At 49.8% G+C, this 24,111-nt stretch overlaps 2 protein-coding genes across 2 annotated transcripts; one reads left to right on the forward strand and one right to left on the reverse strand.

The window, feature by feature from the left end:
• Window positions 1-2,046: 2,046 nt before the first annotated feature.
• On the forward strand, window positions 2,047-9,925 carry Vat1 (vesicle amine transport 1). The gene is made up of 6 exons (XM_013032006.1): window positions 2,047-2,502; window positions 5,721-5,928; window positions 6,316-6,486; window positions 6,593-6,682; window positions 7,902-8,143; window positions 8,297-9,925. The coding sequence occupies exons 1-6, from the start codon at window positions 2,095-2,097 to the stop codon at window positions 8,378-8,380; spliced, it is 1,203 nt and encodes a 400-aa protein (XP_012887460.1). The 5' UTR covers window positions 2,047-2,094; the 3' UTR covers window positions 8,381-9,925.
• A 385-nt stretch (window positions 9,926-10,310) lies between these two features.
• Window positions 10,311-23,243, reverse strand: Ifi35 (interferon-induced protein 35). Its single transcript, XM_013032007.1, has 7 exons — window positions 23,094-23,243; window positions 15,496-15,594; window positions 12,893-13,040; window positions 12,707-12,813; window positions 10,970-11,156; window positions 10,767-10,873; window positions 10,311-10,589 (listed from the first exon to the last, which is right to left on the reverse strand). Exons 1-7 carry the CDS (start codon window positions 23,112-23,114, stop codon window positions 10,398-10,400), a joined length of 861 nt encoding a protein of 286 aa, XP_012887461.1. The 5' UTR covers window positions 23,115-23,243; the 3' UTR covers window positions 10,311-10,397.
• Between the last annotated feature and the right edge of the window lie 868 nt (window positions 23,244-24,111).

Consider the following 24,111-nt stretch of genomic DNA (forward strand, 5'->3'; position numbering starts at 1 on the left):
CCCCGCCCCCGACTTCCCTCCGCCCCGCCTCCAGCACGGACCACGCCCCCAGTCCCGCCTCTCGCCCGCGCCGCCGAGGGCGGGGCCCAGAGAAGGGGGCGGAGCCAGAGAATCTGGGCCCGGGGAGTCAGATTCCTGCGTGCTAACTCCCTCGCGGCCCGCGGGGAGACAGGCTATTTTGACTGCCTCGGGGATGGGGGTGATTCGGAGCTAGGGCGAAGTTCGGAGGGAATGGGGCGTGAGAGGCATAAACTTGAGACTTGGGCCTTCGGTGTGCCAGCCCATGTGTGCACGCAGGTGTGCTAGTGCGTATGCACGCGGGCTGCCGCCATCCGCCTTCTTGAGCACAGGGGGGCGCGAGATGTCGGGGAACGGCAGGGATCTCTATGGGTTTTGTCTCGCTCCTTCCATTCCGTAGCAGGGGTTTTGGAGGGAAAGAGAGTGTAGACAGCACACCCACCCGACAGTGATGACATCATGGCTTTCCGTCCCCATGGCGACGGGTGGCCGGGCCTGGGCCTGGGGTGACTTGACGCCGGGCGGATCTGGACTAGCGAGGAAGCCAGCGGGAACTGAACTCCTCCTGTCAAGTGCTGAGTGGAAAGTTTGCGTCCTCTGGTGGATGCTTGGGGAGAAAGGAGAAAGGGAAGAAGAGGAAGCTAGAACAGTCGGAGGAGAGAGTGAGGAATCCGAAAAGTCAATTCCGGCTGGACTCAGAGGAAGCACTGCTGTGCCTTTACATGACATCTTTGCTTTTTAAAAGGGCTTCCTTGCTGGGAGCTGGTGACTCACGCCTGAACTCCTAGCTCCACGGTGGCTGATATCTGAGGATCGAGGTTTGATCTGAGAAAGTCTGAGAGACTCTCAATTGTTGTTCTGGGAAAGTCCTCTTACCTCCGATTAACCACCAAAAAGCCAGAAGTGGAATTGTGGCGATAGAGCGCCAGCCTTGAGCAAAAAAGCCACGTGCTCAAACCCAAGTACTGAAACATACAGACACACACACACACACATAACAGAAAGATTACATAAATAAGAGCTTACTTCAATTTGTATATGTAAATATAGAACCAGGTAACTTAAGGTTGGGAGAGATGGGAGAGAACTAATATGATGAATTGAAACCTCTTTGCACAACTACTTTTTTTTTTTTTGGTAGGTCGTGGGGCTTGAACTCTGGGCTTGGGCGCTGTCCCGGCGCTCTTCAGCTCAAGGCGAGCGCTCTACCGCTTGAACCACAGCACCACTTCTGGTTTTCTAGTGGTTAATTGGAGATAAGAGTTTCATGGACTTTCGTGCCAAGGCTGGCTTTGAACCGAGATCCTCAGATCTCAGCCTCCTGAGCAGCTAGGATTACAGGCGTGAACCACCGGCGCCTGGCTTGTACAACAACTTAAAGATAGTCCTTTCTTTTGGGTGCTAGTCCTGGTGTTGATTTCAGGGCACTCTCCCTGAGCTTTTCTGCTAAAGACTAGCGCTTTCCCACTTGAGCCACAGTTCCACTGCCGGCTTTTTTTTTTGGTGCTTAATTGGAGATAAGAGTTTGGTGGACTTTGCTAGCTGGCTTTGAACCACGATCCTCAGGGCTAGCCTCTTGAGTAGCTAGCATTATAGGCGTGAGCCACGGAGCCCGGCAAAGACAAAGTCTCAATGGCTCAGTTCCCATAATTCTAGTTTGCCACTGCAAGATCACGAGAAGTCTAATTCCTGCCAAGATAACAATGGGTAGAATCAGAATTTGTGGCACAACCTCCTTGGGGTTCTGGGCCACAGGTGGCTGGCTTCTTAAATTTGATCCAAAGTCAAATCTTGAGATTATCCTTCAGGCGTTTTAAATTTGCATAAGGCTCATTACGAGTGGATAAATCAAATGGCAAATCTGCACGCCCTCGCGCATGGCCGACGCGGCTCCTTTTCTGGCAGAGCTCACCGCAGAGGCCCTGGCCCTTTAAGTCCAAGCGCGAAGCCCCGCCCTGGCTCCAGCGCCCCGCCCCGCTCGCTGAAGTCGTGGGCCGCGGCAGTGCCCGAGCGCGCCCCGCCCTCCCCAGCTGTGCACCCGCGGTCCAGCTGTGCGCGCACGTCGGGAGTCCAGCCATGTCCGCCGAGAGAGAGGCAGCGGAGACGGCCACTGTGGTGGCGGTGGCCGAGGCAGGGACCGGGGAAGATGCCCCTTCGGAGCCCCCCAAAACCGAGGCACCGAACGATCCCCAGCCGAGCGCAGCCTCCGAAGGGGCGGCGGCCGCCTCTCCGCCGCCGGTGCGCTGCCTGGTACTCACCGGCTTCGGCGGCTACGACAAGGTGAAACTGCAGAGCCGGCCCGCCGCGACCCCGGCCCCAGGCCCCGGACAGCTAACACTGCGCGTCCGGGCCTGTGGACTCAACTTCGCTGACCTCATGGCTCGGCAGGGGGTGTACGACCGGCTGCCGCCGCTGCCCTTCACCCCGGGCATGGAGGGCGCCGGCGTCGTGATCGCCGTGGGCGAGGGAGTGAGCGACCGTAAGGTAAGCGGGCCCGGGTAGGTCTTCAAGCCCGGGAAGGGTGGCAGCGGCCTCCGGCGGTGGGGCAGGGATGGGCGGGCTCCGGGGGTGTGGCAGTGGGAAGAGGGGAATCTGGCGTGGACTGGGGTGGACCAGCATGGAAAGCGTCCGAAAGGAACTGTTTTTGGGGCTCCTGGAGAAGGAGATTTATTTGCGGGAGGGACGCGGATGGGCTGATTGCCCCTTCCCTAACCATGCGTTGCGGCCAACGCCCCAAAGCAGTCGTGGGGTAGGGTGGGTTGGGGGAAAACAATAAGACGCCCAGGCGCATGCGCACAATAACTTGCCCGCAGCCTTCTTCTCTCCACCCCCCCCCACACCCAGTAAAACCACACCTGTGCCCCTAACCCACCAAACACTCCCCGGGCAGTGGTGAGTCCAGTGACCCCCGCTCGCTCCCCGCAGTGATGGTTGGCGTCTCCTTTCCTCAAGGGAGCTCGGAGGAGCTGTGTTATTCGAGACTGGGCGGGGGCGCAGTGGCCGTGCCAGAGCCCCAGTCACATGCAGCCCCGTGGTCTGTGAGGGGTGAGGCTGCCGCTCTCCCGGCAGGGCCTAGGAGGGGACACGCCCATCATGGAGGAGAAGGAGATTCGCTCGCGCTCTCTCGCACTGCCCGCCGCTTGAAGCCGAGAGTCTGGTTATTTGTTTGTTGGTTTTGGGTGGATCTGGCAGGACAGGGGTCTCTGGATCTTTGTCTTGGGCTCTCCCTTCGGTGACTGTAGTCTTTTCTGTGACTCAGCCCGGGGACTATGTATGACCCAGGGCTGCCCTGGAGCACGTCCACTTCCACTTCCGGGCAGAACCTTTTCTGCCTTCCTTACCGAGGACTCCCACCCCCCAACTTCAGAAACCCCAGTACTGCCCATTTGGACCGAGGAGGAGGTGTGGCACTGTGAGCAGGTTCACCCAGCTCTGCCGGTCTCTTTCTCCTTCTCATTTATCATTAATCTTGGCCACAGCCCCAGAATCAGGAGACTTCCAGATGACCAACTTTTTTTTTTTGAGAGAGGCACAGTGAAAACACCTCCTGTATTCAGGGTTTTCTTTTCAAAGCTGGATCCTTCCAGAGATGCCCCTCAGGTGCAATGTAACCTTGCCAGCACCAGATAGCAGAGCTAGATTTGCTAAGACGTATTGTACTGTGCAAATAGCTAACCTGCTGAAAGGACTGCTCCACTAATTCAACTCTGGCCCCACCCTTGGTCTGACTTCTAAATAATGCTCACTCTTGGGAAGGTGCTAGGAGGAATTTGGGGGAGGGAAAAGGAAAGAGTTGCTGTTCCAATTACTGTTGAAGGCCACTCGTCTGCCCTTCCTTCCCACACTTTCCGCCTGGTAAATACAGGATATCCTGACCAGGGCAAGAACCTGATGTGATGTAAGAGCCTGGAGTCTTTGAGAGAGGGCTCTCCCTCCCTCCTGCTGTCTGGACTGGGGATGGGGTTGGGGTCATGGCCCTGACTAGTGATTGACTGAGAGGCATGAGCCAGATGAGTGAGATATTCTGGGTAACATCTGAGACTAGCCATTACCTCAGAAGGCTACTACACAGTTCTAGTTCTCCTAGATTGGTGGTGCATTGGTGAGACTTGAGTCCTGGGGTACAAGGCTTCATCCTTCAGACCAGGTTTTCTTACTATATAGATACCCTTCATTCCTTGACAGTAACTACAACAGACTCAGATTGTCTGAGAACCACACCCACACCTCCCTTCCCAAGCTTGCTCTTCAGAGATCCAAGAGAAGACTTCCTACTCACCCAGACTCCTCCCTGCCCTTCCCTTTGACCTCAGTTTCTAAGCTGGAGGTATTCTATCATCTTTACCCCCTTTCCTTCCTGCAAGAGGCTCTCAGGCAAATGGCTAAGAATGGGGGAATATGTCTTTTTCTGGTGGCTGGCATGTGTCTCTCCTTACACATCACCCATCCTGTACTACTTCTGGGTGAAGGTGTTTTCTGAGCCCTCAGTGCTGGCTCAAAATACAACTTTGCCTGAGGTAGTCACACCCAGTTCCAAGTGTTCTGAGGCAGGTGCTCCAGCAGGTCCCTTACCACATGCTGGCCTCTTCCTTCAGTTATTTGATTGTGTGACTTCCCTTTTTTGATGTTATTATTATTATTAACTAAAATTACTGAATACTTCCTATATGCTGGGCATGGAGCTAAAAGTCACTGAGTGAATGTATTTTTTTCTCATCTAATGCTTCTAATTCCTCTACGTAGATAAGAAAAGAGATTAAATCATTTTATTTGCTTAAGGTCACACTGCCAGTATGGCAGAGGCCATTTTATAGTAATCAAAGCAGTTTGGCCAGGCTCCTGTGTCCCATGCCTTCTAATCTTAACTAATCAGGAAGCTGAAATCTAAGGATCACAGTTTGAAGCCAGTCCACGCTGTCCCTCAGCTCTTCAGCTCTAGGCGAGCATTCTACCGTTTGATCCACAGCGCCACTTCTGGTTTTCTGGTGGTTTATTGGAGATAAGAGTCTCATGGACTTTCCTGCCCGGGCTGGCTTTGAACCTCGATCCTCAGATCTCAGCCTCCTGAGTAGTTAGGATCACCGGCGCCCGGCTGAGAATTAAACAGCAACAAACAAACAGAAGTGGAGTTGTGGCTTAAGTGGTAAAGCTCTAGCCTTGAGCAGAAAAGCTCAGGGACAGCACCTAAGTTCAAGCCCCAGAACAATCTCTCTCTCCTCTCTCTCTCTCTCTTCTCCCCCTGTCTGTCTGTCTGTCTCTCTCTCTCTCTCTCTCTCTCTCACACACACACACACACACAATTTGGGCTCAACAACAATACCCATGCTGCCCTAACTATAAGCTTCTTGCATTCAAAGATCTTGCATAATAATGAAATGTGTGATCTGTAAAAGAGAGATAAGGATAGTATCTACCTCAAAGCTGATATAAGCATTGCACACTTTATATTTAATAAAACGCTTGGAGTATGTATACAACACACACATGTATATATGTATGCCTATGACATTCACTTGAGTAAGCCTTGGTAAAAGTAAGTTCTCGCTGATGATATTATTCTCCTATTAGTACGATGACCACTACTGCTGCTGCTTGTGCTATTTCATCTCAAAGGAGAAGCCTGGTACAAAATAAAGGTCAGTAAATGTCCTGTGGTTGAACGAATGAGTCACTGAATGCTACTCTATCTTCCATTCCTGCAGGTAGGGGACCGAGTGATGGTGTTGATCCGGTTAGGGATGTGGCAGGAGGAGGTGACTGTACCAGCAGCGAACACCTTTCTGATGCCTGAGGCAATGACCTTTGAAGAAGCTGCTGCCTTGCTGGTCAACTATGTCACAGCCTACATGGTCCTTTTTGACTTCGGCAACCTAAGGCCTGGCCACAGTGTCTTGGTCCACATGGCTGCAGGTGACAGATCCCTTCTCTTTTACCTTCCCCTCCCCCCTTGCCCTACCCTGGTTTCCTTCCAGCCCCTTCCTGTAGCCTGTCTGGCTTGTTGTCATAGCAACACCAGGCTGCCTTGGCCTATGGTGCCCAGAGGCCTCTGCAGTATAGTTGCCGTGGTAACACCCAGGCACCAGGTCCAGCTTGGTATCCTTAGCAATGTGTCCTCAGCCCACGCCTCCTCCTATCTCGTCACCTTCCCCCAATTCTCAGTCATAACTTTGGACAGGGGCCCCTAAATAAGCCAAAGTAGAATGCAGATGATGTACTGGCTGGGCCCTTGGGGAGGCTAATGTGTAGAATAGTGGCCAAGTGACTCCATATCCCTCTTTTTTTGGTGTCTTGCCATAGGTGGTGTGGGTATGGCAGCTGGGCAGCTATGTCGCACTGTGGAGAATGTGACAGTGTTTGGAACAGCCTCAGCCAGCAAGCATGAAATGCTGAAGGAGAATGGGGTCACACACCCTATTGATTATCACACCACTGACTATGTGGATGAGATCAAGAAGATCTCCCCCAAAGGTGGGATCAGGGTTTGAGAGGGGGTAGGATGCCACAGGTCAGGGAAGGGGGATCTCCAGATCTGTGAATCCTCATGCTGTTCCTGTGTCTTCCAAATCTGTGACAGGAGTGGACATCGTCATGGATCCTCTGGGCGGGTCAGATACTGCCAAGGGCTACAATCTCCTCAAACCCATGGGCAAAGTTGTCACCTATGGTGAGTTTAGTGGTTGGGGATGGAAAGGATGTATGGAGCAGTAGGTTGGGTCTGATGTGTGGGATGTGGGGGCCAGATAAAGAAGGGGAAGAGACTTGGGGCTTCACAGACAGGGTCCTAGAATTGCAAATAATACATTTCTGTTTCCTGAGTGCCAACTATACTTTCATTCTGTTTCACAACTTCTCATGTGAGTCATAGTAAATCCTTCCTTCTCTCTGTACCACTATTTTGGGGATTATTTCTAATGAAAAACCAACCAGTCTGTCTTCCAACTCACTGCCTTCTTGTACAAACTGGATTTTCGTTTAAAACCTTTTTTCACCTTAGGCACTGGTGGCTCATGTGTATAATCCAAGTTACTTAGGAGGCTGAGATCTGGAAGAACCAGATTTGAAGCTAGTTAGCCTAGGAGAAAAATCTGAGAGACTCTTTTTTTTTTTGTAGGTCATGGGGCTTGAACTCTGGGCCTGGGTACTGTCCCTCAGCTCTTCAGCTCAAGGCTAGCGATCTACCACTGAGCCACAGCATCACTTCCGATTTTCTGGTGGTTTATTGGAGATAAGAGTCTCCTGGACTTTCCTGCCCGGGCTGGCTTTGAACATGGATCCTCCTAAGTAGATCTCAGCCTCCTGAGTAGCTAGGATTACAGGCATGAGCCACCGATGTCCGGCTCTGAGAGACTCTTATCTCCAGTTAACTAGCAAAAAGTTGGAAATGGAGGGGCTGGGAAGGTGGCTCAGTAGTAGCGCGCTTGCCTTGCATGCCTGAGGCCCTGGGTTCCATTCCTCAGCACCACATAAGCAAAAAGAAAAAAGCCGGAAGTGGCGCTGTGGCTCAAGTGGTAGAGTGCTAGCCTTGAGCTGAAGAGCTGAGGGACAGCGCCCAGGCCCAGAGTTCAAGCACTACAACTGACCAAAAAAAAAAAAGTTGGAAATGGAGATATGGCTCAAGGGGTAGCATACTTGCCTTGAGTGGAAAAAGCTAGGTAAAAGTGTAAGGCCCTGAACCCTGAGTTCAAGCTGTACCTAAAAAAGATTATAGCAATTTTTATTTATTTATTTACTCAAAGTTGGTGTGGGTCTGGTAAATAGGAGGTTAGGGATCATTCTGTCATCCTCCTTGGCACTGATACGGACAATTGCAAGCAAAGTATGGGTTCAGACCTACAATAATGGGCCTGGCACCTGGACCACAGCTAAGTTATCCTATCCCTCAGGAATGGCCAACCTGGTGACGGGCCCCAAGCGGAACCTGATGGCCCTGGCCCGCACATGGTGGAATCAATTCAGTGTGACAGCTCTGCAGTTATTGCAGGCAAACCGAGCCGTGTGTGGCTTCAACTTAGGCAACCTGGAGGGTGAGGTGGAGCTGGTCAGGAGTGTAATCATCCGCCTCCTGGAGCTATACAACCAGGGCCACATCAAACCCCACATTGACTCCGTCTGGCCCTTTGAGAAGGTGAGTATGGTGGCGGCAGGAGGGGCCTGGAGAAGACTTGTGAAAGCCTGGGGCTCAAGATTCCTGGAGAAGAAGGGACTGACAGGGTTGGGCTGGCTCTTGTTGGATAGGGGCTGGATGGCTTTGAAATCAGAGTTTTCTCTTCCTTAACAGGTGGCTGATGCCATGAAACAAATGCAGGAAAAGAAGAATGTGGGCAAGGTCCTCCTAGTTCCCGGGCAGGAGAAGGAGAACTAGCGTTGAGGGGGCCAAGGGCTCTTGAGACTGGCCATGGAAACATTGAGAAGCCCCTGTTCTGTTGACTACCAGCCTGTCACATTTCATCCTCTATCTTAATGCTCTACCCTTCCTTCCCCCAAAGGTCTCCGTGATGATGACTGATTCCTTGCCCTGATCAAGGTCAGGGCTTCCCCCTCCCCCTTCCCACCCTCAGAAGAGGTTGGGAAGTGACCACTTGGATGTTCAGGCCCTGCCAAGGGGTAGGGAGGGTGTGAGGGAGGCTAGTTGCTTCCTGGTCCCATCCTCCACCCCCACCCAGGCCTGCTGTGCTGCTTTTGTGCCAAGGTTAGCCAGCCCCTCCCTTCCCCAAGCTCCCATCCTTCCCCCCATCCCCCCCTGCCATGTGTGTGTGTGTGTGTGTGTGTGTGTGTGTGTGTGTGTGCGTGCACGCACGCATTTCCCCCTCTGCTTCATCTCTCATCTTCCCTTCCTCTTCTGCCCTATCCCCCAAAGAACTGAAATGTCAGCTCAGGATATGGGGCTACTTGTGTGAAGTCCAGCATGTAGTTGTCTCCCTCGTGTCCCTTTAACCCAGGCCTACCATCGCTCAGCTCTTGACCTTGATCAGTGCCCAGCCTTGTCTTCTGTCCCCCAACTTCTTAAGCACAATTGGATTTCTTTCACCTCCAGGTTTTCTGCCATTCTTAACCAAGGCTGCCTCCTACAGCAAGGGCAAGAATCAAACTGACTTCCCTTAGGCCACAACTCTGGGAGGATACTGAGCACCCCTTCCCTTCACTGAGGTCTCTGGATGTTGTTCTCAGTGCCTTAGCGTCGGAAAACCTGTGCTTATGTGTGTGTGTGTAGGTATGGGGGGGTCCCCTCTCTCCAGCCTCTTTTATCCACCCTGTCCTTCCCAGTGCCTTCCTTGTCCTGGTGGAGCTGGGGTTTTACTGCTCCCCAGTGAGACAACACTGCCAAATATCTGTGTATGTGCCAGCAATTGGGGAGGCCAGCCTCTAGCGTCAGGGGCAGGATCAAGGCAAAAAAAAAAAAAAGCTTCACTGTGGTCTGTGCCATTTCCTGTCTCTTGTCAGTGACAGAGAAAGAGGTGGGAAAGCTTTACCAACCAGAGCCCTGAGAGGCGCTGCAGTGTCTTCTTCTGGGACCAAAGTGAACATTGAAGCACATTCCCTTGGCCTTCAAGAGAGGCCTGCTTGCCTTCTCAGAGAAGAGGGGCAGCTTTTCAGTTCAGCCTTGAACTTTGTTTACATGCTTGGGGAGGTGGAGCAGGGGGTAGTTAGGACTGGGCTGCTGGAACCAAAGTGGGGACTTTCTGGGGGGGGGGGCACCCCCCTCTGCTGCAGAACTGGGATTAGGGAGGGTTTATGACCCCAGCCATTGCCAATGGGAGGAGGGAGGGGAGGAGCTCAGCCTGTTCCTAAATGTCATCTAAATGAGGCCTCAATGTGGGAAGTTGATTTCTGCTTTTGTGTTCCCCACCCCATTACCACAGCTGCCTTTGTGTTTGTGTCAATAAAAAGCCAAACCCTTGGTCCTGGATGATGCCTCTGAGAGTGAAACTGTGGGGGAGCTTATTTATAGAATGCCAGTGCTAATAGCAGGAGGTCAGGGTTCTTCCTTCCCCCACTGCCTCCCTTCCATGCCCAAACCCACTTTCCTTTCGTGAATGAAGTAAGAAAGAGCAAAACAAAACAGGCCAAGTACCTGTGGCTCACGCCTGTAATCCTAGTTACTCAGGAGGCTGAGATCTAAGGATCATGGTTCAAAGCCAGTTTAGGCAAGGAAAGTCCGTGATATTAACTACCAGAAAACCGGAAGCGGCACTGTGGCTCAAGTGGTAGAGTGCTTGCCTCGAGCTGAAGAGCTGAGGGACAGTGCCCAGGCCCAGAATTCAAGCTCCACGCCCAACAAAAAGAAACCATGATGCCATGTAATTCATGTTTTGCAACTTGGAATCCCTGCCCCCTGCTGGTGAACATGAAGATCTCTCTCACACATACAAACATGCAATTTAGGGGGACTCAGAAGTGAAGACTGCCAGGCCCTGCTGTCCTGGGGGCACCACTGTCAGGTCTTCCACCTCTCCGCCCCCCCGGGTGGGCTTCTGAAAATGGATCTCTAGGATGTCGTGCAGTTCCTGGCTGTCAAGGACATCAGGAATGTTGACCACCAGAACTGAGCGGGCCACAGGCTGACATTTGATCTGGAAGAGAGCCAGGAGATGGCAAAGGCTCATGGGAGTATAGGGCTGGGGGTCAGAGGTCAGCAGTGCCTCATGGGAATATGAGGTTGTTCAGGTGGTCCAGGGAGGTTTGGGGTTTGTTCTCTGCTTTCCTTGGGCAGGTTCTTGGACAGCCTGTTTCTCTACCCAACCACTTACCTCAGCCTTCTGGATCTTCCCACTCACATACGGAGAGACTTTCAGAGTGACCTGCTGTCCACCCAGTGACACTCTGAACTGGCCAATCTGGCACAGGTTCTGGGCCACTGTGGAGAACAGAGAGGGTAGACTTTTGGCATCAGGGCCTCTCGTCTCCCAGCCTCATGCACCCTGAACCCTGATCTCCCCTGCAGGGATCGTACCTTCTTCCTTGGCAAAACCCAGCATGACACTTCCTTGCAACAGTTCCCGAGTCTCCACGTCCCCACCTCCATTCCTGGCCTTGCCAAAGAAGATCTCCAGCTTATCCAACAGCTCCTCCTCCTTCAGCTCAAGTCCTGAAGGAATTCCACTGACCAGTACCCTCTGTCCGTCTGGCTGGTTGGACACCTAAAGGGAAATGAGAGCTGGGTATCAGTGGCTCATGACAATAATCCTAGCTACTCAGGAGGCTGAGATCTGAGGATCCTGATTCAAAGCCAGCCCAGGCAGACAAATTTGAGAGACTTTTATCTCTAATTAGCCACCAAAAAGCTACATGTGGAGGTATGGGTCAAGGAAAAGAGCATGAACCTTGAGTAGAAAAGCCAAGCAAGAGTGTGAGGCTCTGAGTACAAGCCCCAGTACTGGCACCAAAAAAAAAAATCAAGTGTTGGTGGCTCATGCCTATAATCCTATTTAGGAGTCTGAGATCTGAGGATCATAGTTCAAAGCCAGCCCAGGCAGGAAAGTCCATGAGACTCTTAGCTCCCTCAAATAAACTACCAGAAAGCTGGACATGGAGCTGTGGCTCAAGTGGTAGAATGTGAACTTTGAGCAAAAGTGACTCAGGAGACTGAGATCTGAGGAATGCAGTTCAAAGCTAGCTTGGGCCGGGCCAGCTTATCTCCAATTAACCACCAGAAAACCAGAAGTGGAGCTGTGGCTTAAAGTGGTAGAGCACCAGCCTTGAGCAAAAGAGCTCAGGGATAATGCCCAGGCCCTGAGTTCAAGCTCAATGACAAAAAAAAAAAAAAAAGCCAGGTGTAGGACCAATGCTCTGAGTTCAAGCCCCAGAACTGGCACCAAGCTGGTGGCTCACGCCTGTAATCCTAGCTACTCAGGAGGCTGAGATCTGAGGATTGCAGTTCAAAGCCAGCCTGGGCAGGAGAGACCGTGAAACTCCTATCTCCAATAAACCACCAGAAAACCGGAAGTGGCACGGTAGCTCAAGTGGTAGAGCACTCACCTTGAGCTGAAGAGCTGAGGGATAGCGCCCAGGCCCAGAGTTCAAGTCCCACGACCGACCAAAAAAAAAAAAAAGAACTGGCACCAAAGGGATGGGAAGGGGAAACAAAGGAGGAGGCTACAATACTTGATAAGAAATGTACTCATTGGGGCTGGGAAGGTGGCTCAGTGGTAGAGCGCTTGCCTTGCAAGCATGAGGCCCTGGGTTCGATTCCTCAACACCACATAAGCAAAAAGAAAAAAGCCAGAAGTGGCGCTGTGGCTCAAGTGGTAGAGCGCTAGCCTTGAGCTGAAGAGCTGAGGGACAGCGTCCAGGCCCAGAGTTCAGGCCCCACGACTGGACTCCCCCCCCCAAAATAAAAAGAAATGTACTCATTATCTTGCCCATGTAATTGTAACCCCTCTATACAGTATTTTCACAATAAAAAAAAAAGTGGGGGGGAGGCTGGGAAGTTGGCTCAGTTGTAGAGTGTGTGCCTTGCATGCATGAGGCTTTGGGTTTGATTCCTCAGCACCACAAAAGCAGAAAAAGCTGGAAGTGGCACTGTGGCTCAAGTGGTATAGCACTAGCCTTGAGCTGAGGGACAGCGTCCAGGCCCAGAGCTCAGGCACCATGACCAACCAAAAAAAAAAGATGGAGACAGGAAGCCCACTTCCTGGGCCCAAATGTATCCACGCACCTTGCATGTCCCAGAACTCTGCCTTTCTATTACCTGGATGGTGGTCATACTGGGCAGCTCTAAAGGCTGGACCTCTACCAGCAGTCGGCACTCCTCCATGTCAATCTTATGTACTTTTTTGCGAAGGACCTGCTCCGCCACTGGGTGGTAAGAAGAATCTAGGTGAGTACTGAGAAACCTCCCAGCCTCCCTCCAGACTGCCTCTGCCCCCAGGCTCACCTTTGGGGTCATCAAAGGTAACCAGAGCAGAACTTCCAGGCAGAGGGCAGCACATCTGCAGGTTGGAAAACAAATACTTCGGCACTTCTTGGCTTTCCTCTGTGTGTCCTCGGAATACCAGGGGGACTTCAGGCATTGGGAATGGGACCTGGAGGTGGGGGGAAAACAGGTTTATACAAACTATAAAGGAAGGGTTCCCACTCCTCCCAGAAGGAAAATGTTCCCAATTCTATTGGATCAACCCTCAATAATGAATACATCTACTGAAAGAATTGGATGGAAACAAGTCAGGCCCAAATTGGGATCTTTACATACAATCTCCTAGCTGAGAGGGAGGTAGCTTCACTTGCCACATGAGAAAATTGAAGTTCAGAGAGTTTAAGTAACACACAATATCATACAAAGAAGCCAGGAGACCTCTGGTGGCTCATGCCTGTAATCCTAGCTGCAGCTCAAGTGGTAGAGGGCCAGGCTTCAGCAAAAAAGCTAAGCAAGGGGCTGGGAATGAGGCTTAGTGTTAGAGTGCTTGCCTAACGTGCATGAAGCCCTGGGTTTGATTGCTACTATCACATTAACAGAAAAAGCTGGAGGTGGCGCTGTGGCTCAAGTGGTAGAGTGCTAAGCCTTGAGCACAAAGAGGCTCAGAGACAGAGTCCAGGCCCTGAGTTCAAGCCCCAGGACTGACAAAAAAAAAAAAAGAAAGAAAAAGCTAAGCAAGGCCAGGCAGTAGTGGCTCATGCCTGTAATCCTAGCTACTCAGGAGGCTGAGATCTGAGGATCACGGTTCAAAGCCAGCCCGGGCAGGAGAGACCGTGAGACTCCTATCTCCAATAAACCACCAGAAAACCGGAGTGGAGCTGTGGCTCAAGTGGTAGAGTGCTCGCCTTGAGCTGAAGAGCTGAGGGACAGCACCCAGGCCCAGAGTTCAAGCCCCACGGCCGACCAAAAAAAAAAAAAAGCTAAGCAAGAATGCTAGGTCCTGGGGCTGGGAAGATGGCTCTGGCTCAGTGGTAGAGTGCTTGCCTTACATGCATGAGGCTCTGGGTTCGATTCCTCTGCACCACTTAAGCAGAAAAAGCTGGAAGAGGCGCTGTGGCTCAAATGGTAGAGCCTTGAGCCTTGAGCTGAGGAACAGTGCCCAGGCCCAGTTCAGGTCACATGACCAGCAAAAAAAAAAAATGGTAGGTCCTAAGCCAAGTGCTGGTGGCTTACACCTTTAATCCTAGCTACTCAGGAGGCAGAGATCTGAGGATTACTGTTTGAAGCCAGCCCAGACGAGGTAAGTCCATGAGATGCTTATTTCCAATACTCAGAAAAAGCCAAAAGTGGGGCTGGGGAATGTGGCTTAGTGGTAGAGTGCTTGCCTAGCATGCATGAAGCCCTGGATTTGATTACTCAGTATCACATACACAGAAAAGGCTAGAAGTGGCACTGTGGCTCAAGTGGTAGAGGGCTAGCTTTGAGCAAAAGAAGCTCAGGGATAGTGCCCAAGCCCTGAATTCAAGTCCCAAGAGTGCACAAAATAAAGAAATAAAGAATGGAAGGTCCTGAATTCAAGCCCAAGTGCCAGCATAAAAAGAAAGAAAGAGGGGCTGGGAAGGTGGCTCAGTGGTAGAGTGCTTGCCTTGCATGCATGAGGACCTCAGTTCAATTCCTTAGCACCACATAAGCAGAAAAAGCTGGAAGTGGCGCTGTGGTTCAAGTGGTAGAGCGCTAGCCTTGAGCTGAAGAGCTGAGGGACAGCACCCAGGCCCAGAGTTCAGGCCCCACGGCCAGCAAAGAAAGGAAGGAAAGAAAGAAAGAAAGAAAGAAAGAAAGAAAGAAAGAAAGAAAGAAAGAAAGAAAGAAAGAAAGAAAGAAAGAAGAAAGAAAATCACACAGAAAGTGGCCAAAGAGTGCTGATGGATCACACCTATAATCCTAGATACTCAAAGATTGAGATCTGAAGATCGAGGTTCAAAACCAATTTGAGCAGGAAAACCTGTGAGACTTTTTTTTTTTTTTGCCAGTCCTAGGGCTTGAACTCAGGGCCTAGGCTCTGTCCCTGAGCCTCTTTTTGTACTCAAGACTAGCGCTCTACCATTTGAGCCACAGCACCACTTCCAGCTCTTTCTGAGTAGTTTGTTGGAGGTAAGAGTCTCACAGACTTTTCTGCCCAGGATCATTTTGAACCATGATCCCCAGATTTCAGCCTCCTGAGTAGCTAGGATTATAGGCATGAGCCACCAGTTAGACTCTTGCCTCCAATTAACCAGCAAAAAAGCCAGAAGTGGGGCTGTGGCTCAGTGGTAGAATGCAAGCCTTGAGTGGAAAAAGCTGAGGGACAGTACTCAAACTCGCAATTCAAACCCCAATGCTGGCACAAAAAGAAAAGGAAGGAAGGAAGGAGGACAGAGACAGGAGTAAACTAAGAACTCTCCACCCACCCTCCCTCCTTCCTTCCTTTCTTCCTTCCTTCTTTCCCTCCCTCCCTCCCTCCCTCCCTCCCTCTTTCTTTCTCTTTCTTTCTTTCTTCTCTTTCCTTCCTTTTCTCTTTTTCTCTTTCCTTCTTTCTTTTTCTTTCTTTGTGTTTTTCTTCTTTCTTTACCAGACACACTCCTTACCTTGTCTTTGGTGGAGTCCCTTAGCTCCCTTCTCAGCTTCTGTAGCTCCTGTAGCTTCATCTTTAGTCTGGTCTGCTCCTCCTGCAGAGTACAGAGGACCTATGGAAGCAGAAAAGAACAAAAAGACCTTTCCTGACCTACCTCTCCAGAGAGCAAGGGCCCAGGGCAGAAAGGGCTGCTCTGGACTGGAGAAGCCCAGATGATGTACAGCTCCAGGACAATCCAACTTTTTTTCCCAGGTTGGTTCCAGCTCACTCCACCTAAGGAGTGTTTGGTCTCAGCAGCTGGCAAAAGGACAGGAATCTTGTTTCTGCATACTGAAAGTTTCTTTTCTTTTCTTTTTTTTGGGTCCGGTCATGGGGCCTGTACTCTGGGCCTGGGCGCTGTCCCTCAGCTCTTCAGCTCAAGGCTAGCGCTCTACCACTTGAGCCACAGCACCACTTCCGGCTTTTTTTCTCTTTGCTTATGTGGTGCTGAGGAATCGAACCCAGGGCCTCAGGCATGCAAGGCAAGTGCTCTACCACTGAGCCACCTTCCCAGCCCCCCAGCTATATATATATATATATATATAATTTTTTTTTTTTTTTGTCAGTCGTGGGGCTTGAACTCTGGGCCTGGGCGCTGTCCCTCAGCTCTTCAGCTCAAGGTGAGCGCTCTACCACTTGAGCTACAGCGCCACTTCCAGTTTTCTAGTGGTTTATTGGAGATAGGAGTCTCACAGCCTTTCCTGCCCGGGCTGGTTTTGAACCGTGATCCTCAGATCTCAGCCTCCTGAGTAGCTAGGATTACAGGTGTGAGCCACCAGCACCCGGCCCTCCAGCTATATTTTTGAAACAGAGTCTCAATAACTTTTTCCAGGCTGGAAACACTAGCAGTCCAGTCTCCAACTTGCTGAATAGCTGATATTACAGACATGTATCACCACACCAACTCTGCTAACTTTTTGTTGGCGGGGGACAAGGCTGGAGATTGAACCCTAATCCTTGGGTATGCTAAGTATCTGCTCTACCACTGAGCTACCAGCCTGTTAATATTTATTAAATAAGTATGATAGGGGCTGGGAAGGTGGCTCAGTAGTAGAGCGCTTGCTTTGCATGCATGAGGCCCTGGGTTTGATTCCTCAGCACCACATAAGCAAAAAGAAAAAAGCCGGAAGTGGCATTGTGGCTCAAGTGGTAGAGTGCTAGCCTTGAGCTGCAGAGCTGAGGGACAGCGCCCAGGCCCAGAGTTCAGGCCCCACGACTGACCAAAAAAAATATTAAAAAAATTAAAAATAAATAAATAAGTATGATATATCAAGCACCAACCTAAGTCTTTTAAATGAATTGTATAATTCATAATAATCCTATGTGATAATATCTTTTCTTTGTATGCCAGTATTTAGGCCTGATCTCAGAGTTTTATTCATTGCAGCTGATATTCTACCATGTAAGCCACACCTCCACTTCTGTCTTTTTGCTGGTTTATTGGAGATAAAAGTCTCATGGGGCTGAGAATGTGGTTTAATGGTAGAGTGCTTGTCTAGCATGCATGAAGTCCTGGGATCAATTCCTCAGTACCATGTAAACAGAAAAATCCAGAAGTGGTGCTGTGGCGTGGGTGGTAGAGTGAGTGCTAGCCTTGAGCAAAAGAAGCTCAGGGACAGTGCTCAGGCTCTGAATTTAAGCCTCAGGACTGGAGGGAAAATCTCATGGAATTGTCTGCCTAGGCTAGCTTTGAACCTTAATCCTTAGATCTCAGCCTCCTGAGTAGCTAGGATTATAGTAGTGAGCCACTGGCATGTGACAAGAGAGATACTCTCTAACCCTTTTTTAGGAATTAATATTATTGGGCTGGGGAGGTGGCTCAGCGGTAAAGTGCTTGCCTTGCATGCATGAGGCCCTGGGTTTGATTCCTCAGCACCACATAAACAAAAAGAAAAAAGCCGGAAGTGGTGCTGTGGCTCAAGTGGTAGAGCACTAGCCTTGAACTGAAGAGCTGAGGGATAGCGCCCAGGCCCAGAGTTCAGGCCCCACGACTCACCAAAAAAAAAAAAAGCTGGGCGCTGGTGGCTCCTGCCTGTAATCCTAGCTACTCAGGAGGCTGAGATCTGAGGATCGCGGTTCAAAGCCAGCCTGGACAGGAAAGACCGTGAGACTCCTATCTCCAATAAACCACCAGAAAACTGGAAGTGGCACTGTAGCTCAAGTGGTAGAGCGCATGCCTTGAGCTGAAGAGCTGAGGGACAGTGCCCAGGCCCAGAATTCAAGCCCCACAACCCATAAAAAAAAAAAGTAATTAATATTATTAAGGAGTTGTACAAAGGGGTTACAATTCTACAAGTCAGTTAATGAGTATAATGTTTCTTGGACAATATCACTCCTTCATGTTCACCCATTTCCCCCCATCTACCCTTATTTTACAGATGAGAAAAGTAACTTTAAAAAAATTAAAGAGGGCTGGGAAGGTGGCTCAGTGGTAGAGCGCTTGCCTTGCATGCTCAAGGCCCTGGGTTCGATTCCTCAGCACCACATAAGCAAAAAGAAAAAAGCCGGAAGTAGCACTGTGGCTCAAGTGGTAGAGTGCTAGCCTTGAGCTGAAGAGCTGAGGGACAGCGCCCAGGCCCAGAGTTCAGGCCCTATGACCGGACCCAAAAAAAAAAAATAAAGAAAGAAATTGCTTATTTGGGCTGGGAAGGTGGTTCAGTGGTAGAGTGCTTGTCCTGCATGCATGAGGCCCTCGGTTTGATTCTTCAGCACCACATAAGCAGAAAAAGCCAGAAGTGGGGCTGAGGCTCAAGTGGTAGAGCGCTCGTCTACAGCTGAAGAGCAGAGGGACAGCACCCAGGCCCAGAGTTCAGGCTCCACGACTGACCAAAAAAAAAAAAAAAGAAAAGAAAAAGAAATTGCTTATAGTCCTTTGCTCTAGGCAGTCTGACTTCAGACCTCCTCCTCATCCTGCCAACCAGTGCTTCTCAGCTAGAGCCCAGAGAAGGGAGGAAATTTACACATCTCCTACTACTTGTCCTTTTTTTTTTTTTGTCTGTCATGGGGCCTGAGCTCTGGGCCTGGGCGCTGTCCCTCAGCTCTTCAGCTCAAGGCTAGCGCTCTACCACTTGAGCCATAGCACCACTTCCGGCTTATGCGGTGCTGAGGAATCGGACCCAAGGCCTCGTGCATGCAAGGCAAGACCTCTACCACTGAGCCACCTTCCCAGCCTCCCCCCTTTTTTTTTTTTTGCCAGTCCTGGGGCTTGAACTCAGGGCCTGAGCACTGTCCCTAAGTTCCTTTTGTTCAAGGCTAGCATTCTATCACTTGAGCCACAGCACCACTTCCAGCTTTTTCTGTTTATGTGGTACTGAGGAATAGAACCCAGGGCTTCATGCATGCTAGGCAAGCACTCTATTACTTAGACACATTCCCAGCCACCTACTTGTCCTTTGGTGCCATTCTTCACGTGTCCCAAGCAGCCTTTCAGGCTGGTGTGATTTGGAGTGGATTCAGAGAAAGTACAGACAACATGGGCAGAAATTGACACCAGAGATCCAAATAAATGCACCTTTGTTTGTAAGATGAAGCAGAAATTGGCTGGCAGAGTTTATACTATGGCTAGGAAGTCTGATAAATTAGGTCTGCTCAGAGAAGAGGCAAGATTGGACTCTATCCTGATAACCTCTGAATCCCCAGTATCCAGAAAAGTCCCTGGCACAAAACATTTGGTTAGTATATATGTTTTGAATGAATGAATAAAATGAATGAATGAATGACAGGAGGGGAGCATGTTACAGAGGACACTGAAGAAATCCAATTGAGTTTATTCTTTTTTTGTTTTTTTTTGGTTGATCATGGGTCTTGAACTTATGGCCTGGCCTGGGTGCTGTCCCTGAGCTCATTAGCTCAAGGTTATTGCTCTACTACTTTGAGCCACAGTGCCATTTCCAGTTTTATGGTGGTTAATTGGACATAAGAGTCTCTCGGACTTTCCTGCCCAGGCTGGCTTTAAACCTTGGCCCTCAGAACTCAGCCTCCTGAGTATCTAGGCTTACAGGTGGGAGCCATCACCTGTAATCAGCAAGGATCCCAGAGTTTTGTATAAAGGAGCAGCAGAGGAAATATGTCAGTAGCTACTGAAGACTTACTATGTGCCAGGCACAGTCAGACCCATTTAAGCATCACAAAATCACAGGGTGGACTGGTGGTTGTAGCTCAGTGGCAGAGCATGTGCCTAGCATTTTCAAGTCTCTGATTACATCCTTACTACCATGTTGGAAAAAGAAAAAGATGCCAGGGCTCATGGCTCATGCTTGTCATCCTAGCTACTCAAGAGGCTGAGATCTAAGGATTAAGGTCCAAAGCCAGCCCAGACAGGAAAGTCATGAAGCTTGCATCTATAATTTATCACCAAAAAAGCCAAAAGTGGAGCTTTGGCGTTAGCAGTAGAACAGTAGCCTTGAGCAAAAGAAAAGCTCAGGAACAGCACCCAGGCCCTGATTTCAAGCCCCAGGACTAGCACAAAAAAAAAAAAAGAAAGAGAAAGAGAGGGGCTGGGAAGGTGGCTCAGTGGTGGAGCGCTTGCCTTGCATGCATGAGGCCCTGGGTTCGATTCCTCAGCACCACATAAGCAAAAAGAAAAAAGCCGGAAGTGGCGCTGTGGCTCAAGTGGTAGAGCACTAGCCTTGAGCTGAAGAGCTGAGGGACAGCGCCCAGGCCCAGAGTTCAGGCCCCATGACTGGACCCCCCCCAAAAAAAAAAAAGAAAGAGAAAGAGACAGAGAAAAAGAAAAAGGAAAAAGAAAAAGAAAGAAAAAGACCACAAAGGTTTAGCAACTTAGTGGGCATTTGGATTTTGCAATTAAAAAACAGTCATATTTATCATAAGGAAATGATCTAAGTTTATATAGTGATGGTCACCAAATTACAATGTTTAACCTACGGTTTTTTGACTTTACAATAGTATGAAAGTGATACACAATATAATGGTGGGCAGCTATTCCAACAGAATAGTAAAATGTACAGTGGATTGTGTTCTAAGCCATGATGCTCCATAGTTTAGGTGAATTCAGTGCATTTTTCTAATTTTTTTTTTTTGTCAGTCATAGACCTTGAACTCAGGGCCTGGGCACTGTCTCTGACTTTGTTTGCTCAAGACTAGTACTCACAGAGCACCAGTGGCTTATGCCCAGGACGCTGAGATCTAAAGATTGCAGTTCAAAGCTAGCCCGGACATGAAAGCCTGGGAGACTCTTAACTCCAATTAACCACCAGAAAACCGGAAGTGGCACTGTGGCTCAAGCCGTAGAGCGCTTGCTTTGAGCTGAAGCGCTCAGGGATAGTGCCCAGACCCAGAGTTCAAGACCACGACCAAAAAAAAAACAGAGAGAGAGAGAATCTGCCCAGGCTGGCTTTGAATCTTGATACTCAGATCTCAGCTTCCTGGAGTAAAAAGGATTTACACATGTGAGCCACCAGTACCCAGCACTAATACTTATTTACTTTTTATGGCGCTAGGGATGGAATCCATGGCTCACACTTGCTAGACAAGTACTCTAAAACTGAGCTACACCTTATCCTAGTAGTAATATAGAACATTCAGAATGTGCAGTGAGCTAATTTTTTTTTTTGGTAGGTGGTGGGGCTTGAACTCTGGGCCTGGGCGCTGTCCCTCAGCTCTTCAGTTCAAGGCTAGCACTACTCTACCACTTGAGCCACAGCACCACTTCCAGCTTTTTCTGCTTATATGGTGCTGAGGAATTGATCCCAGGGTCTCACGCATGCAAGGCAAGCACTCTACCACTGAACCACCTTCCCAGCCCAGCTAAATTTTTATGATACTAATTCATGGTCTATCTAGTATAATTTCTAAAACTTTTTTTTCAAATTTACCATTATTTTTTCTTGTTGTTGTTGGTTGAACTCTGAGTCTGGGCACTGTCCCTCAGCTCTTCAGCTCAAGGCTAGCACTCTACCACTTGAGCCACAGCATCACTTCTGGTTTTTCCTGCTTATGTTGTGCTGAGTAATCGAACCCAGGGCCTCATGATGCAAGGCAAGTACTCTACCACTGAGCCACCTTCCCAGCCCAAACTTAGCAATCTTATAGCATGATTCCTATTATCTAATGCTTGTGATGGAGTTGAATATCATTCTCATTTTACCTATACCTCCAGAGTGCTGGGACTGTAGGTCTGTGTCATTGTGAGCTAGCAGAGTATAAACTTTAGAAAGCCTAGTGATTTGCCCAAGGTGATACAATTCAAAGTAGGATTTAAAACTGGATAGGCTGGTTGTGAAGCCAGCTTTGTCTTATTATACTCCTGGGGCAAATATAAAATTTCCACAGACTTCTTATTTGCAATAGATGGGGTAGTATCAGGAAAGGAAAGCCTAAGGAAAACTGGACAGAGGATAAGATTCATTCATTCTTTTATCAGTGTGTTTTTTTCTATTCCTGGGACTTGAATTCAGGGCCTGGGTGTTGTCCCTGCACTTTTTTTTTGTCAGTCGTGGGGCTTGAACTGTGGGCCTGGGTCCTGTCCCTGAGCTCTTCAGCTCAAGGCGAGCACTCTACCACTTGAGCCACAGTGCCACTTCTGGTTTTCTAGTGGTTTATTGGAGGTAAGAGCGTCACCGGCTTTCCTGCCCGGGCTGGGTTTGAACCGTGATCCTCAGATCTCAGCCTACTGAGTAGCTAGGTTTACAAGCATGAGACACCAGCACTTGGTCCGGCACCTCTTTTTGCTCAAAGCTAGTGCTCTACCACTTGAGCCACAGGGCCACTTCCTGCTTTTTCTGAGTAGTTTATTGGAGATAAGACTTTCCTGCCAGGGCTGGCTTCCAATTGTGATCCTCAGGGCTGGGAAGGTGGCTCAGTGGTAGAGTGCTTGCCTTGCATGCATGAGGCCCTGGGTTCAATTCCTCAGCATCACATAAACAGAAAAAGCTGGAAGCGGCTCAAGTGGTAGAGTGCTGGCCTTGAGCTGAAGAGCCAAGGGACAGCACCCAGGCCCAGAGTTCAAATACCAAGACCAGAAAAAAAAATACCACAAAAGCAAACCACCACCAATTGTGATCCTCAGATCTCAGCTCTGAGTAGCTAGGATTACAAGGATGAGCCAACAGCCCCAGACCTCATCAGTGGTTATTATCTCTGAATGCCAGTCTCTGTGCTAGTCACCCAAGTAGACTAGACAGGGTGACTAGACATCAAAGGTATTGAACAACAGTTTTCACAATGGGAGGTTGGTGTAGTACCAGCATGGGGGCATGGAATCAGAGGGAAAGTTAGAGCTCTCAGAGGAATAACACTTCTTTATAATCCTGGAGAGGGTCAAGGCTTGTTGATATGGAAATATAACATATAAAGGGTGGGGGGGGCATGTGGTGGGACCCTAGGGATAGGATATTACTCATTAGAACAATTATTTGGGTTACAGACCTTTAACTATGTAATGGAAAGTACAAAAAGTACAGAAAAACTACATAGGAAATTCGTGGATTCCTGCAGGGGGAAGGTAATTCCAGCCGGGAAGCTGTCCCCAGCCCTTCACAGGGCTGAGGTGGCAAGTTCCCAGCCAAAGGGGAGTTCCTTTTTCCCATCCCTGACACCCTTTTCCTCACTTACATCATCCAGGATAACTGACATGAATCTGGGGTCCTTTTGGTAAGAGCGGAGGCTTCAGAGTGGGGCGCAAAGTGGAAGAGTCTTCCCCGACTGAACTCGAGGGAGAAACTTCCGATGGTTCAGAAAGCAGAGGCTCTGCTTCCACTTTCATTTCAGTGAAATGGCTGGCAAACTCCTCCCTCTCCTCCCCACCCCTGGGAGGAGACTTCCTAGTCTTCAAACTCCACAACACCCAGCCCTGTGGCTAGTGCTTGTAGACCCAGCTACAAGGGTAGGAAAGGGAGAACAGAGATCAAGGATGGGGAAAATTTAGGGAGGCTCTATCTCAAAAACAAAACTGAAGCTGGGCATTAGTGGCTTACACCAGTATCCTAGCTACTCAGGAGAATGAGGTCTGAAGATCACAGTTCAAAGCCAGCCCAGACAGGAGTCAGTGAGACTATTTTTTGTCAGCTCTGGAGCTTGAACTCTGGGCTTGGGCACTGTCCCCCAGCTCTTCAGCTAAAGGTAGCACTCTACCACTTGAGCCACAGCACCACTTCTGGTTTTCTGGTGGTTAATTGGAGATATGAGTCTCACAGACTTTGCTGCCCAGGCTGGCTTTGAACCCAAGATCCTCAGCTCTCAGCCTCCTGAATAGGATTACAGGTGCAAGCCACTGGCACCCGGCCCATAAGACTCATCTCCAATTAACCACCTGAAAACTGGAAGTGGTGCTCTGGCTCAAAGTGATAGAGTGCTGCCTTGAGTGTCCAGGCCCTGAGTTCAAGCCCCATAACTGACCAAAAAAAAAGCCAAAAAGTTGGGGAGTAGCAAAGTACTTGCCTAGTAAACATGAGAAGGCCCAAGGGTACAAACCTTAGTATTAAAAAAAAAGAAAATGCCGGGGGCTGGGAAGGTGGCTCAGTGGTAGAGCGCTTGCCTTGCATGCTCAAGACCCTGGGTTCGATTCCTCAGTACCACATAAGCAAACAGAAAAAAGCCGGAAGTGGCGCTGTGGCTCAAGTGGTAGAGCGCT

This window comes from Dipodomys ordii, unplaced genomic scaffold (assembly GCF_000151885.1).
Source record: "Dipodomys ordii isolate 6190 unplaced genomic scaffold, Dord_2.0 Scaffold147, whole genome shotgun sequence".
Taxonomy (NCBI): domain Eukaryota; kingdom Metazoa; phylum Chordata; class Mammalia; order Rodentia; family Heteromyidae; genus Dipodomys; species Dipodomys ordii.